The sequence below is a fragment of the Pseudophryne corroboree genome, chromosome 4, assembly GCF_028390025.1.
Source record: "Pseudophryne corroboree isolate aPseCor3 chromosome 4, aPseCor3.hap2, whole genome shotgun sequence".
Classification (NCBI taxonomy): Eukaryota; Metazoa; Chordata; class Amphibia; order Anura; family Myobatrachidae; genus Pseudophryne; species Pseudophryne corroboree.
This window is the reverse complement of record NC_086447.1, coordinates 433,740,766-433,760,416: the sequence shown is the minus strand read 5'-3', so window position 1 is coordinate 433,760,416 and position 19,651 is coordinate 433,740,766. Positions and strand designations below refer to the sequence as shown.

At 43.6% G+C, this 19,651-nt stretch overlaps 1 protein-coding gene across 5 annotated transcripts in view; it reads left to right on the top strand.

The window, feature by feature from the left end:
- Nucleotides 1–19,651, top strand: part of IBTK (inhibitor of Bruton tyrosine kinase) — a 325,853-nt gene that overhangs the window by 200,281 nt on the left and 105,921 nt on the right. For all 5 annotated transcript variants that reach the window (XR_010176005.1, XM_063916884.1, XM_063916885.1 and 2 more), the window contains 5 exons: nucleotides 3,091–3,208; nucleotides 7,561–7,621; nucleotides 8,382–8,509; nucleotides 9,143–9,255; nucleotides 15,888–16,036. Coding sequence is in view for 4 of the 5 variants with exons in the window: in XM_063916884.1 (XP_063772954.1) it covers nucleotides 3,091–3,208; nucleotides 7,561–7,621; nucleotides 8,382–8,509; nucleotides 9,143–9,255; nucleotides 15,888–16,036 (569 nt within the window). In the remaining variant the exon portion in view is untranslated. The remainder of the gene's footprint in view (nucleotides 1–3,090; nucleotides 3,209–7,560; nucleotides 7,622–8,381; nucleotides 8,510–9,142; nucleotides 9,256–15,887; nucleotides 16,037–19,651) is intronic.

Genomic DNA, 19,651 nt, shown 5'->3' with positions numbered 1-19,651 from the left:
ATGAAAGCCAACAATGATTATATTGGTGGCAGAGAATGATATGTTTGCCATGAGTGTATTGCCATTACAGAGGCAATCAACGGAGCCAGCCCCAGTTACTGCATATTTGAATAATACCATTTTTTTTTTGCATGGGGAACAGCTGGTCAGCTCCATTACTCATGTTACTTACGCAGTTTGTGGGTGGCTAGAGAGTAACGCCTCTAAGCAACAGTGACCACACCAAATTAGCACAGAGCATCGTGTTATCTGGCTGGGAGGAAATATGATAAAAGATGACATCTAATGCCGCCTGTTTGCTGTGCAGTGCTTGGCAAACGTGAACGCAGTGCTCCTAGAGCCAGAACGATAACCCTTACGTACACACTGTTCTGTTTGTGATCTTTATGACATTTACAATTGGGGAGCAAAGACCTTTTATTTGTAATGTGAACTGATTAAAGAACTGTTGTGTGCATACAGTATACATTGCAATAAACCACACATTTTCTTGGTTTTGTGTGGGAATGCAGGTTCCTGTGCCTGGAATGGAAATCTTTTGTTAATGGGTGATGTGTCTGGACTAAAAAAAACTTTTAACTTTAATCAACATTGAGTAAATTCTCAACTGCCAAGGAGACTGTTTCATAGGGGGGAATTCAAATGTTTAGTCGGTTGGGTGTCTTTTTTTCCTGTGTATTAGATAGGAAAAAACAGACACCAAACTGACTTTTCAAACATTTGAATTCCCCCATAGTCTCACTACATCTTTATAAATGTCAATTTTATAGAGCTATAGATATTTCACATACCCATGTTTTCCTTCTGATAATATAATACTTTATATCGCAATGCTTTATGCTGTCTCTCTTGCTGCAGCTTTATTTGCAAATACTGGATGTTTAACACTTGACATTCTTAATACTGCCATTGTAATTCTCAGTTTTATGATTCATTTTTTGCAAAAGAGTTATCTCTATAATAATATAATGGCCAGTAAGTATAACAATCTAAGTCATATATTAATGACCCTTGTCAGCCAACCTGGAAACATATTAATTGCAGACTGTCTGCAGATATCAGACAGTACAAAGTAACCGATTTAACAAGTGCAAATTGAGGGTGTGATAGAGAAGATAGACATTAATAAGATAGGCAGTCATTAGGTCTACACAATAGGATCGACAGGGACAAAAGGTCGACACCAAAACATTTTTTGGGTTATCTTGTGTTTTTAAAATGTTGTACCCAAATTTGTTGAGCCACGGTTTGGGCTCAGTGGCTCACTCCGCTGTGCTCGCCACAAGGTTACTAAGGGTAATAGTTTGTCACATGGATAGTAAATTTGTTGAAATGCGTTCGCTCGCCACGCATCGGGCTTGGTGATCTGCTCCGCTTCGCTCGCCATAAGTTTACTAAATGTAATAGTTTTTGACCTGGATAGCAAATTGAGCAAACGTAAAAACATGAAAAACCCTAAAAAACATGTCAACCTTTTTCATGTCAACCTTTTGACCCTGTCGACCCTATGGTGTCCACCTATTGACTGTGAACTTTTTAACTGTCTATTAATCACCTCCTCAAATTGAAGATATTGCATTGCTACAATCAATCAATCAATCAATCAATATTTATATATTTCTTCGATCCATCTTATTAACTACAGTATAGTGCAGAGGTTCCTCCTATATTGGTACAGATGTGTCCTCCTACATCCTTGCTGCAGTCACGATAAACAGCCCTTCAAGTGGTGTGACTCTATAGGCGCATAACGTCTTTATGTGCAATTGTTTCCGTTTAAGTCGCATTGCTATGCGAATAGGATGCAGAAGCAGCTTATGTTGATTAAAATGATATGTTGCATGCCTATATTCTGTGTGTGACTGCAGCTGTATCTGCATATGAAATGCTGCGTTAGTGTATTCCTGGAAATCACTGTAATGTAGCATTTTGTATGCGGATACAGTCACATAGCAATGCGAATAAGACGCATTTTCAACAAAAGAAGACGCCCAATGTTAGCAGAGCTGCCTGGGAGCTACCGGCTGACTCACGCCAGGCATCTCCTGCCACATGGTGTATTGAGGCAAGATGTATGAGGACACGTCTGTATGAGTGCTTTGAACTTGCACTGATATAAACTCTGCACAAACTTACTGCATTCAACTCGACTAATCTTTTATTAATATACCCCTCCACAAAAATAAATATTGTAAAGCACAATAAAGTATTTTGGTGCTATATGAAAGTTAATAAAATATACACTGAAGTGCCAAAAGTCATGGGATGAGTGCCTATTATGGGTAGGACCCTCTCTATCCCGGCAAAGTGTAGCAACTTGATGTGCATTGATTCCACAACTGAACAGAAGACTTCTGGAGAGTTGTTGACCCATGCCGTCTGGATAGCATCCCACAGCTTCCTGATATTTGTAGGTTTAGGATCTTGGGTGTGAATGGACCACTCCACCATGTCTCATAAATGCTCAATTGTGTTGATGTCAGGTGAACGTGATGGCAAACACCCTTTAGTCGGAAATGCTTCTATAACCAAATGGTGCATTATCCTGCTGGAATATTCCAACGTTGTGGGGGTACATGAAGTCCATGAAGCGCTGCAAATTGTCACCAAGCACTGCAGCGTAGCAGTTACCGGACAATGACATGTTCTGGTGTACCCAACCCATGCCACATAACACACTATTATGGAACCACCACCAGCCTGCACAGTGTTTTGTTGACAACTGGAGTCCATGGCCTCATGGAGTCTGCGTTGTGGCGTATCTATAATGTGTGCAATGTGTGCTGTATACACAGGTCCATGGGGGCCCACCGCGGACATGCTGCACCTTTTTTCAGTACTCCCCTCTTCAGACACCAGTGGTTCTATGGCAGCCCTGAAAAATCACCGGGTAAATGTCGCAGTGGTAATTTTCCTGGAGTTTTGTGCATGCGCAGTGGGTGCCACACCATTTTACTATAGTCCTATACATGCACAATAGACCATCGCAAACAAAGACCATTGATTTCTATATATATAACTCAAATTGGATTTTGGTTTCATAGTTCCCTATTATAATGTAAATGTGTTTTTGTTCTTTCCTTCCCCCAGTTACTCTGAAGAATGCGGCTGAATTACTGGAATTTGCTGCTTTGTACAATGCTGACCAGCTCAAACTTTCCTGCTTGCAGTTTATAGGATTAAACATGGCAGCACTATTGGAAGCAAGGTACATTTACCCCATTTTTTTAATATGCTGGTTTTTTTTTCAAATATATTTTTTTATTAAAGCTCAATACAGTAATACAGTGAATAGAAACTGGAGGAATAGCTGTAAAATGAGGTAATACAAAATGAAAAATGCTGTAGAGGTTGAGAAATATCTCATTCCAAGTACAGACCCGTAAAGAGACATCTTTGAGACATTTTATAGAACACTGGAACAACAAACATGAGCATAATTGTATGACTATGAGGGTTGGAGTATGAGCATGATATGAAAAAAGAAAAATAAAGATGTTAGAAAAGACTGCTCCAATTATATCCACTTAAAATTTGAGTGGAGTATAAATACAACCAAAATTTAAAAGGAGGAAAAAAAAATAGCCCCAGAATAAAAACACAAAAAGAACATAGTAAACATAACCACCATCATTGCCACTTGAGATCTACAAGTTGTCGATCCATCCATGGAGCAGATGGGTAGCAAGAATTATGGGAATAAAAAGGGAAGACCAGGGAAAGGATAGTAAATAAGACATTTATGGAGACTTGAATACAGTAAGGGGACATTGAAAAGAAGAAAAAATCAGAGTGGAATAGGGTTCTACTGTATATGCTGTTTTGAATAAATTAATCCACCAACACACTGATGTTTACAGTCTTTGGCTTTAGTTTGGATGTTTTCACAATTGTTTGGACTACATAAGTGTCTGTATCCTACATGGCAGTATTCCCATAGGACAGTTTTAATTTAATATTTCTCACTTGTTAAATGATTTGTTTATGCTGTCCTTGAATCCTTTCACTGCAAGGTGTTGATTTTGGCAACTACACTTTATCTTGATATAAAAGTTGGTTCTTCCGTACTCCTTGCTCCTGAGGGACTCATGTCTCCATCAGGCCAAAGCTCCCTGCACTGCACATGGTTTCCAAGCGGTGTCTGGATAAATGGAGCTACGGGTTAGTAGAAAACTGAATAGGGATATGGCAGCCCCTAGTTTATTATTTTCTTGGATTTTCCTATTGTATAACATCCTGTGATAGTTTTCTATCTGTACCACACAGTTAAACAAACAGTTCATGTATTTTTCCTCTTCTGCATATTATTTCAACCCTTCCCTGTTACACCTCAGTCTGATGTATATGAATGGCCATTTACAGGTTAGGCAGTAATTTATTACTTCTATCACCCTGTTACAAGCTCCTTGCTGTAAATAAAACGTTCAGCCATTTACAGAAAAGGGTGCTGGCATGAAATGTTGACAGTGAAAATGTCAACATTTAAAATGTCGACAGCATAATATTGGCATGGTACATTTTGATAAGTAAAATGTCGACATGGTATAAAATGTTGATAGTTGTATGTTATACAGTATTTGTATTTGCTGCTAACAATCTATTATGGATTCATTCATATAACATGGAAGGCGTAGGTGCTAGGTTGGCAAGGGTATGTTTGGGTTGCTAGTGAGTGAAGGGTGGTCTAGTTAGCAAGTTGTGGTTGCTTGGTCACTAAAGGCAGTCTAGCTAGCAAGAGGTTGAGAGCTTAGGTGACAAATGAGTGATAGGTGATAGGCCCACTTGGATTGGGTGCTATGTTAGTGATGGGTGCTATGGTAACTATTGGTGGTCTGGCTAGCAAGGTGTTGGTGTTTATGTGGCAGGGTATGTTCTGGGTTGCAACTGATTGGTGCTATGCCCTGGGTGGGTTCTGGTGTGGTTAAGGGCAGTCTAGCTAACAAGTGGTGGTTGCTGGGGTAACTTATTACACTGACCAGGGTTGTGCAGTGTGTTAGCTTACTTGCATTAAGTGTGGAAATGGTATCCCAGTCATCTTCTTTGATTCCACTGTAGTTTACATCAGGAGGGTAACGCAAACAGCCAACATAATAATCACTTACTGGAACAAAAAATAGATATTCAATTTATCTCTACTAAACTGCACAAATAAAGAATAAACACATGTTAAATCAACTAACATGTTTTCAAATCAAATGAATCATTTATCCCCTTACTGTTGTGCAATTAATGCAAGGTGTGCCATTAATTTTATGCAGGCTGGCAGCAAAAGCAACTGTTTTAAAACCTTAAAAACCAAATAAAAATGATCACTTAAATGTATATTTCCGTACTCTACAGTCTCCAATAGATCAGGTTTACTAATTTACTTTGATAAAAAAAATTATGAAAGTAAGGATTTTTATATTGAACTTGCACCAGGCTGATGTGCGCACAAAAACCTGCATTAATACTTACCATATCCCATGTCCATTTATCCCTAATAGAATAGCGTTAATGCTTACCATATCCCATGTCCATTTATCCCTAATAGAATAGTGTTAATGCTTACCATATCCCATGTCCATTTATCCCTAATAGAATAGAATTCTGCATTGAATGAGCATATTTTCAATGAGAAGTACAGCTCGCTGGAAAATGTTGCTTGTCAATTATTAACAAATGTTAAAAAAGTTACCTATATTTTACTTACACTTAATGTTTGTTATTTAACCTGCGTTAAGCATTTCACGGCCAACTTATGGTTAATTGAGTTCGGCCCTTGGTATCAATCCTACCATATTCCATAAGAGAGAGATGAGCGGTTTCTCATTTTATATTATATCTTCATTTCTAAAACTAGTAATGTTCATGCAATGACTTCATAACAGCTTCCATTTTATTTTCTATTAATCCATAATAAGATATTAGTGACAAATACTAACATAAATTTCAACTGACTGCATTTTGAATGTCAACATTTTGTGCCTGTCGTCCATTTGATTGTTGACATTTTGAATGTTTGTCATTTTGACCCATAGATAAGCTGTCTGAAAAAATAAATGTCTGGTGCAGCACAAAATGCCCTACACGTGGAGAATGACAACATGCTTAATAAACATCTGCCAGAGACTATTCATCAAGATGGGGAAGCCAGTATGAAGCCAGTATGACATTTACTGCATTATAGGTTAGGCAGTAGAGATGGAAGCTACTGTAGTGGTGTCATCACTGGCGTAGTACTGTCTTCCCAGCAACATATTTGAAATGAAATATGCACAGGACCAGTTAGAAGACAGCAAATACTGTACTTCTACTGAGAGTATTAACATGCAGCAAAGTATTAAGAGGTTTCGACAGGGCATTATATTGCAGCATGAGACCCTTATCCCTAGGTGTACTTCCACTCAAGCCAAAAGACATTCAGGACTGTAACATATAGGGGGAATTGTAACAGGGTGTGAGAATCAGAAAGTGAGAGTTTTTTAACGTGGCAATCATTTACATGGTAAATTCATTTATTTGGTTAAAAAAAAAACAGGAGAACTCTCACAGAATCTTTCACTTTCTGATTCTGACACCCTATTACATTCCCCGCATGGGCTTGGAGTTTCTTACTGACAATTTACATCGGAATACATGCGTATTCCCGGTGGACGGGATGGCGCTGTCAGTATCCCGACAGCGGCATCCCACCCGCCAGAATGCCGGCAGCGGGGCGAACGCAAAGAGTCCCCTTGCGGGTTTGCTGCACTCGCCATGCTGCGGGCTTAGTGGCTTGCTGCGCTCGCCACAGGTTCTATTTCCACTCTATGGGTGAGTGGGAATAGCCCCTGTTCGCCAGGACTCCGGTTGTCTGCATTGTCAGCTGCCGGGATTCCGGCGTTAGTATCCTGACCACCGGGATCCCAACAGCCGGCAAATTAACTGTATCCCATCACCTCAATTCATTGGTGGTGGTTACAAAGAAGGGAGTTTGCCCAAAAGTGATAACCCATTTAACTTATAATAGTTTGCACAAGCTGATTAAAATGATATGCAGCATGCCTTTTATTCTGTGTGCAACTGTGGCTGTATATGCATCCGAAATGCAACGCTACAGTGTTTTACTAGAGAAACACCTTAACGTAGCAGATACAGGCGCAGTCGCAAACAGAATATAGGCATGAAACATATGATTTTAGAGTCAGCAGAGTCTGCTTGTTCATCGTATTTGCATAGCAATGTGAATTAGACACATTTCCGGCAAAAAAGACAGCCGACGCTAACAGGACCTTGTGAGCTCACTCACGTCAGGCATCTCCCGATGCGTGGCGTATTGAGGCAAGATGTATGAGGACACAACTGTATGTGTGTTTATACATGTACTGTATGTGTACATACAATATACACCCATATTATGTACAGTATTGAGATGCAATCCAAATAGACATCTATCTGTACAATATATGCCTGTATACATAATTATAATGTGTTACGTGTTTTTAAGTCTACAGTTAATTTTTTTTTATTTCTTCAGGACAAATGTAATAATTTCTAGATTTTTATGTATTTTATTTAATAACCTTTTATCATGTGTAGGTCTTTGGATGTACTGAGTGATGATGTGCTTAAGGACCTGGCGGAATCTTATAGAAGAATGGTAAGGATAGTAGGGATTGTTCTTTAGGTGTGAATTTGAGATAATAGCAAGTAGCCAAATAGCAAAACTGTAGCAGGGAATGCTGGGATGTGTAGTTCCACAACAGCTGGAGTGCCAAATGTTCCCAATCACTGCTTTAGGGCATATGTAATTGAATCTGAGTTTGCTGGAGATGAGGGATACCGGACGAACTCTGATGTTTTTTTAAAGCGGCAATCTCTGGCAAACTCGGACCCTATTACATATGCCCCTCTGAGTGCGCTGGGCTCTCCACATCGCTCACTGTGGCTTTCTGTTATTTTAGAGCAGTGGTTTCCTAACTTTTTTCTTATAGTCTAACAAGTCTGTGTTTGTCACTGAAATCTGGTGGTTCTTCTACTAATTTGATGGAAGGAGATTTAATTTGTCCAAGGGGATTCAGCTTTAAACATTTATTTTAAATACATTATTTCTTACTGAATAGTGATAAACTGTATGCAGTCATACTGATGACATGGTTAAAATGTCAACATGAAAATGTTTACATTCAGCATACCTGAAAACTTGATTATCGGGAACTGTCGATGTCGTGTTCTCAGTTGACATTGTGGTCATGTCTGCATAGTCTCTGTCGACCTGACATAGCAGACCCTGATAAATGAGTTGGAGATGCTAAACTGTTGGCCTCTAGTGTATTTTTATTTCTTGCATTTCTAATGAAGCTATTTTACGGTGTTGCCAGTCTAAGCTGTTTTTTTTAACTTTTTTAAATAAATGTGAGATCCCTGCCATGGACAAGAGACTGATCACACCATACTTGGATGGACCAGATATTAGCACCTTAGAGTTGGAAGATGGCGACCGTGTCATGTCTGCTGGGGATGACTGTTTCTCTGAACAAACTACTCCGTAAGTTTCATTCCAAAATGACATCCTGTGCATTCTCTGTGCTTACTAATTGATATCTGTAAAGCTACTCTCTTGAATATCTACCAATACCACAAGATATATGTAAAAGACACATTGAACAGTGTTGACTTTTAGCATAGGATCACCCTACTATCACCTTGTATTTTCTGGCATTGTAATACACAATTGCAAGTATTTTAACAGTTCAGTTATGGTCTCTTATAACATGTCAGTGGTGAATGTTTTAAAATGCTGTACGTCATTCTCCGTAATCTTATCAATCTCTCTATATTGATTCATCCCCACTCAAATTCTTCAACTTTCATTGTTAATATGTTGTGCTGCTGCAGTATTGAGCGTGGAGCCCCTTGCTGTCTAAATGATAAGAAATATATGGTTTCTACGGTGATGGGAAAGCTAGTTGAATTGATTACTTTCACAGTGTGGGAGTGTGGTAATCGATTGCTATATTACCCTTAGCCTAACTCCATGACTCAGAGGGACATTACTTGCTTGAGGCTTGGTAATGTTCACTGGTGACTCTAGTAAACAGTATTTTGACAAGCATCTTCTTGGATCTACTAGAACGTGCATTTATTTTTGCGTAAAAAGAATATTAATTGTTATATTTAGGGAAACACTTTTCAAGAAAGCTAAAACAAGATCCAAAAGGAAACCAAGGAAGCGATCAGACAGCTCTGGAGGCTATAACCTTTCAGACGTCATCCAAAGCCCACCATCCACAGGTCTGTGTTTACACTTACTTCTGTTTAGTACAGTATGTGTTTTCTCTAACGTCCTAGAGGATGCTGGGACTCCGTAAGGACCATGGGGATAGACGGGCTCCGCAGGAGACATGGGCACTTTAAGAAAGACTTTGACTCTGGGTGTGCACTGGCTCCTCCCTCTATGCCCCTCCTCCAGACCTCAGTTTGATACTGTGCCCAGTGGAGACTGGGTGCATTTCAGGAGCTCTCCTGAGTTTCCTGTAAGAAAGCATTTTTGTTAGGTTTTTTATTTTCAGGGAGCCTGCTGGCAACAGACTCCCTGCATCGAGGGACTGAGGAGAGAGAAACAGACCCACTTCTCTGAGTTCAGGGCTCTGTTTCTTAGGCTACTGGACACCATTAGCTCCAGAGGGATCGGTACGCAGGTCTCACCCTCGCCATCCGTCCTAGAGCCGCGCCGCCGTCCTCCTCGCAGAGCCGGAAGAAAGAAGCCGGGTGAGTATGTGAGGAAAAGACCCATCTGAGGCGGCAGAAGACACTTGGATCTTCACTGAGGTAACGCACAGCACTGCAGCTGTGCGCCATTGCTCCCCTTCACCTCACACACTCCGGTCACTGTAAGGGCGCAGGGGCGGGCGCCCTGGGCAGCAATATAAACCTCTCTTATGGCTCAGATGTATATATACATGTACAGCTGGGCACTGTACATGTATAAAAAGAGCCCCCCCGCCATGTATTGAAAAAATTGAGCGGGACAGAAGCCCGCCGCCGAGGGGGCGGGGCTTCTCCCTCAGTACTCACCAGCGCCATTTTTTCTCCACAGCACCGCTGAGAGAAAGCTCCCCGGACTCTCCCCTGCTTGACACACGGTGACAGAGGGTTTTAAAGTAGAGGGGGGGCACATAATTGGCGCAGATACATAAAACAGCGCTGCTGGGTAAACATTAATTTACTGTGTTATTCCTGGGTCATATAGCGCTGGGGTGTGTGTTGGCATACTCTCTCTCTGTCTCTCCAAAGGGCCTGGTGGGGAACCTGTCTTCAGAAAAGAGCTTCCCTGTGTATGTATGGTGTGTCGGTACGTGTGTGTCGACATGTCTGAGGCCGAGGGCTCACCTAAGGAGGAGGGGGAGTTTATGAATGTTAGGTCTCCGTCGGCGGTGCCGACGCCGGACTCGATGGATATGTGGAATGTTTTAAGTGCAAATGTTAATTTATTGCACAAAAGGCTAGACAAAGCCGAAGCTGGGGCACAGTCAGGGAGTCAACCCATGCCTGTCCCTCTGTCGCCGGGACCTTCGGGATCTCAGAAGCGTCCACTATCCCAAATAGTTGACACAGATACCGACACGGATTCAGACTCCAGTGTCGATTACGATGATACAAAATTACAGCCAAAGGTGGCTAAAGGTATTCGATATATGATTATCGCAATAAAAGATGTGTTGCATATCACTGAGGAACCCCCTGTCCCTGACACGAGGGTGCACATGTATAAAGGAAAGAAACCTGAGGTCTCCTTTCCCTCCTCACATGAGCTGAACGAAGTATGTGAAAAAGCGTGGGAAACTCCAGACAAAAAACTGCAGATTCCCAAAAGGATCCTAACAGCGTATCCTTTCCCGTCGCAGGACAGGATACGGTGGGAATCCTCCCCTAGGGTGGACAAGGCCTTGACGCGCTTATCAAAAAAGATAGCGCTTCCATCCCAAGATACGGTTACCCTCAAGGATCTTGCTGACCGCAAGAAGGAGGTTACCCTGAAGTCCATTTACACACATTCTGGTACGTTACTCAGACCGGCTATTGCGTCGGCCTGGGTTTGTAGTGCTGTAGCAGCATGGACAGATTCCTTATCAACGGATATTGAGACTCTTGATAAGGATACCATTTTATTGACCCTAGGGCATATAAAAGATGCGGTCTTGTATATGAGGGATGCTCAAAGAGACATTAGTTTACTGGGTTCCAGGATAAACGCTATGTCTATTTCTGCTAGGCGTGTCTTATGGACCCGACAGTGGACTGATGATGCAGACTCCAAGAGACATATGGAGTTGTTGCCTTACAAGGGTGAGGAATTGTTTGGAGAGGGACTCTTGGACCTCGTCTCCACGGCTACGGCAGGTAAATCAAATTTTTTGCCATGTATTCCCTCACAATCTAAGAAAGCGCCTCATTATCAAATGCAGTCCTTTCGTTCCAATAAAAGCAAGAGAGCACGTGGATCGTCCTTTCTTGCCAGAGGTAAGGGCAGAGGGAAAAAGCTGCATAACACAGCTAGTTCCCAAGAACAGAAGTCCTCCCCGGCCTCTGCAAAATCCACCGAATGACGCTGGGGCTCCCCTGAGGGAGTCAGCGCCTGTGGGGGCACGTCTTCGACTGTTCAGCCACGTCTGGGTCCACTCACAGGTGGATCCATTGGCAATAGAAATAGTTTCCCAGGGTTACAAGCTGGAATTCGAAGAAGTGCCTCCTCGCCGGTTTTTCAAATCGGCCCTACCGAAACAAAGAGGGCAGGGGTACTACTCAATTCTGTTTGTGGTTCCGAAACCGGACGGTTCGGTCAGACCCATTTTAAATTTAAAATCCCAGTACCTTTACTTAAAACGGTTCAAGTTCAAAATGGAATCACTCAGAGCGGTCATAGCCAGCCTAGAAGGGGGAGATTTTTTGGTATCTCTGGACATAAAGGATGTATGAGGATATATGTCCCCATATATCCTCCTCATCAGGCGTACCTGAGATTTGCGATACAGGATTGTCATTACCAATTTCAGACGTTGCCGTTTGGGCTTTCCACGGCCCCGAGAATTTTCACCAAGGTAATGACGGAAATTATGGCGCTCCTGCGCAAGCAGGGTGTCACAATTATCCCGTACTTGGACGATCTCCTCATAAAAACGAGATCACGGGAGAAGTTGCTGAACAGCGTATCACTTTCACTGAATGTGTTACAGCGACACGGCTGGATTCTCAATATTCCAAAGTCGCAGCTGAATCCTACAACTCCTTCTTGGGCATGATTCTGGACACAGACCAGAAAAGGGTTTTTCTTCCGACGGAAAAAGCGCAGGAACTCATGACTCTAGTCATGAACCTGTTGAAAGCAAAACAAGTGTCAGTACATCATTGCACTCAAGTTCTGGGAAAGATGGTGGCAACATACGAAGCCATTCCATACGGCAGATTCCATGCAAGGACTTTCCAATGGGACCTATTGGACAAATGGTCCGGGTCGCATCTGCAATTGCATCAGCGGATCACCCTGTCCCCCAGGGCCAGAGTATCTCTCCTGTGGTGGCTAAACAGTGCTCACCTTCTAGAGGGCCGCAGGTTCGGCATTCAGGACTGGATCCTGGTGACCACGGACGCGAGCCTCAGTGGTTGGGGAGCAGTCACACAGGGAATAAATTTCCAAGGACTTTGGTCAAGTCAAGAGACTTGTCTTCACATCAACATCCTGGAACTAAGGGCCATATACAACACCCTACGTCAAGCGGAGATCTTACTTCGCAATCGACCAGTTCTGATCCAGTCAGACAACATCACCGCAGTAGCTCATGTAAACCGCCAAGGCGGCACAAGGAGCAGAGTGGCAATGGCGGAAGCCACCAGAATTCTTCGCTGGGCGGAGAATCATGTAAGCACTCTGTCAGCAGTGTTCATTCCGGGAGTGGACAACTGGGAAGCAGACTTCCTCAGCAGACACGATCTGCATTCGGGAGAGTGGGAACTTCATCAGGAAGTCTTCGCGCAGATTGCAAGTCGGTGGGGACTACCCCAAATAGACATGATGGCATCCCGTCTCAACAAAAAGCTACAAAGGTATCGCGCCAGGTCAAGAGACCCTCAGGCGGTAGCTGTGGACGCCCTAGTGACACCATGGGTGTTCCAGTCGGTATATGTGTTTCCTCCTCTTCCTCTCATACCCAAGGTGTTGAGGATAATAAGAAAAAGAGGAGTGAGAACAATTCTCATTGTTCCAGATTGGCCACGAAGGACCTGGTATCCGGATCTGCAAGAAATGCTCACAGAAGATCCGTAGCCTCTTCCTCTCAGGCAGGACCTGTTACAACAAGGTCCCTGTTTGTTCCAAGACTTACCGCGGCTGCGTTTGACGGCATGGAGGTTGAACGCCGGATCCTAGCGGAAAAAGGTATTCCGGATGAGGTCATTCCTACGCTAATAAAAGCTAGGAAGGACGTGACGTCTAAACATTATCACCGAATATGGCGAAAATATGTTTCTTGGTGTGAGGCCAGGAAGGCTCCATTAAAGTTCAGATTTCGGCCTTATCCATTTTCTTTCAAAAGGAATTGGCCTCTTTACCTGAAGTACAGACATTTGTGAAGGGAGTACTGCATATTCAGCCTCCTTTTGTACCTCCGGTGGCGCCCTGGGACCTTAACGTGGTCTTAAGTTTCCTTAAGTCACATTGGTTTGAACCACTCAAAACAGTGGAGTTGAAATATCTCACTTGGAAGGTGGTCATGTTGTTAGCCTTGGCTTCGGCTAGGCGAGTGTCGGAATTGGCGGCTTGATCACATAAAAGCCCCTATCTGGTTTTCCATATGGATAGAGCGGAGTTGCGGACCCGTCCTCAATTCCTACCTAAGGTGGTCTCATCCTTTCATATGAACCAACCTATTGTAGTGCCTGTGGCTACACGTGACTTGGAGGATTCCGAGTCCCTTGATGTGGTCAGGGCTTTGAAAATTTACGTGGCCAGAACGGCTAGGATCAGAAAAACAGAAGCACTGTTTGTCCTGTATGCAGCCAACAAGGTTGGCTGCCCTGCTTCAAAGCAGACTATTTCTCGCTGGATCTGTAACACGATTCAGCAGGCGCATTCTACGGCAGGATTGCCGTTACCGAAATCGGTTAAGGCCCATTCCACTAGGAAGGTGGGCTCGTCTTGGACGGCTGCCCGAGGGGTCTCGGCACTACAGCTGTGCCGAGCTGCTACTTGGTCGGGGTCAAACACCTTTGCAAAGTTCTATAAGTTTGATACCCTGGCTGAGGAGGACCTCCTGTTTGCTCAATCGGTGCTGCAGAGTCATCCGCACTCTCCCGCCCGTTTGGGTGCTTTGGTATAATCCCCATGGTCCTTACGTAGTCCCAGCATCCTCTAGGACGTTAGAGAAAATAAGATTTTAAACCTACCGGTAAATCTTTTTCTCGTAGTCCGTAGAGGATGCTGGGCGCCCGTCCCAAGTGCGGACTACTTCTGCAAGACTTGTATATAGTTATTGCTTACATAAGGGTTATGTTATAGTTTCATCGGTTTTGGGCCGATGATATGTTGTTCTTCATACTGTTAACTAGATAGTATACCACAAGTTATACGGTGTGATTGATGTGGCTGGTATGAATCTTGCCCTTGGATTGCAAAAATCTTTTCCTTGTACTGTCCGTCTCCTCTGGGCACAGTTTCTCAAACTGAGGTCTGGAGGAGGGGCATAGAGGGAGGAGCCAGTGCACACCCAGAGTCAAAGTCTTTCTTAAAGTTCCCATGTCTCCTGCGGAGCCCGTCTATCCCCATGGTCCTTACGGAGTCCCAGCATCCTCTACGGACTACGAGAAAAAGATTTACCGGTAGGTTTAAAATCTTATTTTTGTCATTTGTTTATAGTATATTTTTTATAGTATTTTTAGATCATATTTTAGTAATATAATAATTATTTGGCATGGAAGCTCTCACGAATAGGGCCCTCTACCCTCATGTGCTTACCCTTTCCTTACTTATACTATCATCTATTCCTTACTCCTTACAATGACACATAACCTTTGGTTTCTGCCGTGTATGAGTCGTTGGGTTGACTCAACTTAGGTCGACAGTCATTATGTCGACCATGGAAAGTCGACATGCATTAGGTCGACAGGGACAATAGGTCAACATGGTCATTAGGTCAACATGTACTGGGTCAAAAGGGCGACATTTTTTTTTACTTTTTTTTGGGCGTTGTTTTCTTCGTAAAGTGTCGGGGAACCCCCAATTAGTGCACCATGTCCCCTCGCATGGCTCGCTTCGTTTGCCATGCTTCGGGCAAGGTTCCTCGCCCCGCTGACGCTGCACTCTGCACAAGTTACCGTTCCCAATTGTAGTCCACGTGGATCGTCAAGTATGAAAAAGTCCAAAAAAATTAGAAAAACTCATTTCGACCTTTTGACCTGTCGACCCAGTGACCATGTCGACATATTGACCATGTCGACCCGATGCATGTCGACCTCCAGTGGTCGACCTAATGATTGTCGACATAAGCTGTGTCCACCTAACGACCGTATCCCTTTCTGCCGCCCTACTACTTATTTGAGTATTCTGAACACTGATGCAGAAATGTTTCTAAACCATGTACTCGTCTCGCATTATCTTGTGCAGTAAGTCACTGTTTTTTTGTTTTGCTCATTTATTTCAGGCGCTGCGGCACCCTTGTGGTGCCATATAAATAAAGAATGATAATAATCTAAAATATAGGTAGAAACTATGATGAACCGATGGTTCTGATCTTAACTGTGGGTGAAGTGATAGGATACTGAATCATAATTACTTAATATTTGCTTTTATTTATTGTGGCCTGTTACCATTGTCTACATATGTCTGTGAGTACTATTACTCAGAGATTCTTTCCCATGCATGTTGTTTGCAGGAGTTTTTAAATCTGAAAAAAACAATTCTGTAGAGTCGCTGCAGGACTTACTGACATCTGATTCTGAAGGAAGCTTTGTAGGCGCAAGTAGCCCCAGAGAATTACAGTCACCTGACTTCACGGCCAACTTTAGCCCAGAAAAAATTGAGGTTCGTCAATGTATTAAATTCCTAAATGAGAGTTACAAATCATTAAACTTTCTAATTTTTGTGATTTTTCTCATGCACCAAGTTGTGGTCCGCCTCTTTTCTTCCTGTCCATATGGTGGGTATATTTTAATGTGTTTAATTAAGCTTTACAGCGTAATTATAAATACAGGAATTAAACAAAGTAGATACAGTAAAAACATTTAAAGGGCCTAGAACCACTATTGTGTCTGGTCCTGTGAGAATCTTTATACCATCACATAGTTTTAGTGGCTTCTTCTTTGTAAGCTTTGAGCAGGCTCAGGAGGTTTGAGGGGGCTAGATTGGCCTCGCCACACTTCTTAAAAGACCCAAGACAGATTCCCTCATTTATAAACTAAGAAAATAAAAAAAATAAAGACCTAAAAATATAAAATAACATTCCTTTATAGGCCCTTACTGTACAAAACACACACTTCACATGGAGACACACTTCATATACAGGAGAACTGCATTTGTATTGGTGTAATTCACAGAGGTTTGACAATTAAAATAAAAACACCTAGGAAAGTAATCCTCAAGAGAAAGTGCAAGAGGTACCCAAAAGAAACAGGAATCATGTTATAGAGAGGGTTACTTGTAGTACCGGCTTCTGCCGCGAGGTGAGTGTTTGCAGAACCCTTCTGAGCCAGTATCCCCACTAACATTGCAGGGGAAGGTAGTGTTTGACTGCAGGGATTTTTTTTCCAACCAGTTATTCAGTCTTTCTCCTACTATATTTTTAGTGAAGTCAAATGTGATAACAATGCTCATTTGTTTCTTTGATGTTAGAGGGATTGTGCATTCAGAATCAAACTGTCATTTTTTAAATGGTTTGTGGTAAGCAGGTGGCTGGTTATTCTATCATGACAACGCACCTGCCCACACAGCGCTCAGTTTTAAGCAATTTTTGACACCTTTGCCTCACCCACCCATACTTTTAAGTGCCATGTAAGTGACAAATATGAATTGGTGCAAAACTGAAATATGGACGGGATGCGGTTAGTATCCCAGCAGTCAGAATCCCGACAGTCAGAATCCCAATGCATCCTGGAGGTAAGTATTGTGGTTGCATTTAGGGTTAGGGTGCAGAAAGGGGATAATTAGGGATAGGGTAAAAATACAGCATTTCATTGGGATTCTGACTGTCTGATCCCGCTGTCTGGATTTTGTACCCAACCCAGATGGATACCTTGTACTGATTTTCACGTGCTCTTCAGTCTTACCCGCTAGGCGATATGTTGTCCAATCCGGCAGATTGGACCAACGTATCGGGCACATCGTCTAGTGTGTACCCAGTACCGCATGCTCACACAGGTAATTTGCCGGGTCATCCCTTCAGGTATGATGAATGCCCAACAGAATGACCTGTCAAACAATGGGATGCAGGGGAATGCGGCTGTGAATGGTATATTGTGCGGTCTATATATTGTTACTTCGGCTGGGTACACATGTCGTCTGGTGTGTACCCGGATTTAGTCAATCTATCTGCTTCTAAATTTTGTCGTAAATTTCACACACTTTTCAGGGGGCCACAGTGCTGTACAAAGTGCACATAAAAGGACACGAGGAAAAAACATCATACTGTATACAGATGTGTCCTCATACTTCTGGCCTCAAGATGGCAGAAATTTTATTGGAAAAAAGCTGCGCCTCCTACATTGTAGTACTTCATATACAGATTCAAAGACTTTGTTGCACACAGATAGTCAAGTGTCATGTACTGTATCAAATTAATCAGCACAGTCTCCTTGTGCATCCTAGTTGACTAAGACATATGCGTACATGGCAGTCAATAACTACATACTGTATATATAGTCACTATAACTGGTAAACCAGCTTTGGTGGAGTTTGCTCCTCAATTTATGGGCACAGCAGACAGGTTCAGAGCCACTGGTTGTAAAAAGATGATGGCGAAGGTGCAACATTCCCTGTAGCAGCAGGGAGCATCCTGTCTGAGCTTAATATTTCATACTTAACCTAATGCAAGTCTTGCTTTCTCTTATGCTTTAGCAATCTGGTTTTGCTAAATCATTGATTTCTGCAGCGGGGTACACTGGTATTCCACAGGGAATAACATTGGGGGTGTAGAGTAGGATCTTGATCCGAGGCACCAACAGGCTAAAAGCTTTGACAGTTCCCAAGATGCTCAGCGCCGCCTCCTCTATAACCCCGCCACCAGGCACTGGAGCTCAGTTTGTAAGGCTGAGCAGGCAGGGCTGCTCCAGCTTCCCTAAGAAGAGCTATTTTAAAGAAGATAGAAGACTTCAAGGGCTGCAGCAGAGGCACTCTAGTGCTAGATATAATTCTGATATCTCCTGCTGCAGCTCCATCACCTCCCCCAGCGGCGCTGTATACTCCCGCGTCCCTGGTTGCCGGGTACTTACAGCGGAGGCTCCGGTTCTTCACCCAGGGCACACACACTAACCAAAGTTCTCCGGGATCGCGTGGCTGCACTCAGGGAGGAGGTAAGAGGGTCCCCCAGACGGGACCTGCTGGAAATCGCGATCTGCCGCGGCCATTAGGAGGCGGGCCGTGCGCGCTGTCATGGACACTGTGGCAGTACAGGGACCCCACTAGACCACCAGGGCAAGGGCACAGGTCGGATTAGGCTATAATCCATTTTATTAAGGCCCGCAGCACCAGGTGGGGAAGTCCAGCAAGGGGATAAGGCTCTTGCCTGTAGCCCCTCCCCCAGCCCCTGGGCGCCATTTAGAGTAAATGTTCCCACCCTGGAGCTGCATCTCTATGCCTCCCTCACTCCCTGTCAGCGTTTGGGCGCCATCACACACAGCTGCGCTGATTCTGGGACTGCTGGGTGATGCCTCCTCTGTAAAGCCGCCTGCATCATCAGCGCTGTGCATTTACAGGACACTTAAGTATTCTACATGTCATTTAGACAGTGCATACTTCAGGGTTATTTAGTACAAGTACCCTGTGATATTCATCCAGTTTTCTCTGACGTCCTAAGTGGATGCTGGGGACTCCGTAAGGACCATGGGGAATAGCGGCTCCGCAGGAGACAGGGCACAAAAGTAAAAGCTTTAGGATCAGGTGGTGTGCACTGGCTCCTCCCCCCATGACCCTCCTCCTAGCCTCAGTTAGGTTTTTGTGCCCGGCCGAGAAGGGTGCAATCTAGGTGGCTCTCCTAAAGAGCTGCTTAGAGTAAAAGTTTTGTTAGGTTTTTTATTTTCAGTGAGTCCTGCTGGCAACAGGCTCACTGCAACGCGGGACTTAGGGGAGAAGAAGTGAACTCACCTGCGTGCAGGATGGATTGGCTTCTTAGGCTACTGGACACTAGCTCCAGAGGGACGATCACAGGTACAGCCTGGATGGGTCACCGGAGCCGCGCCGCCGACCCCCTTGCAGATGCTGAAGAGAGAAGAGGTCCAGAAATCGGCGGCTGAAGACTTCCCAGTCTTCTTAAGGTAGCGCACAGCACGGCAGCTGTGCGCCATTGCTCTCAGCACACTTCACACCAACGGTCACTGAGGGTGCAGGGCGCTGGGGGGGGGCGCCCTGGGCAGCAATGAAAGTACCTATGCTGGCTAAAAATACATCACATATAGCCCCTGAGGCTATATGGATGTATTTAACCCC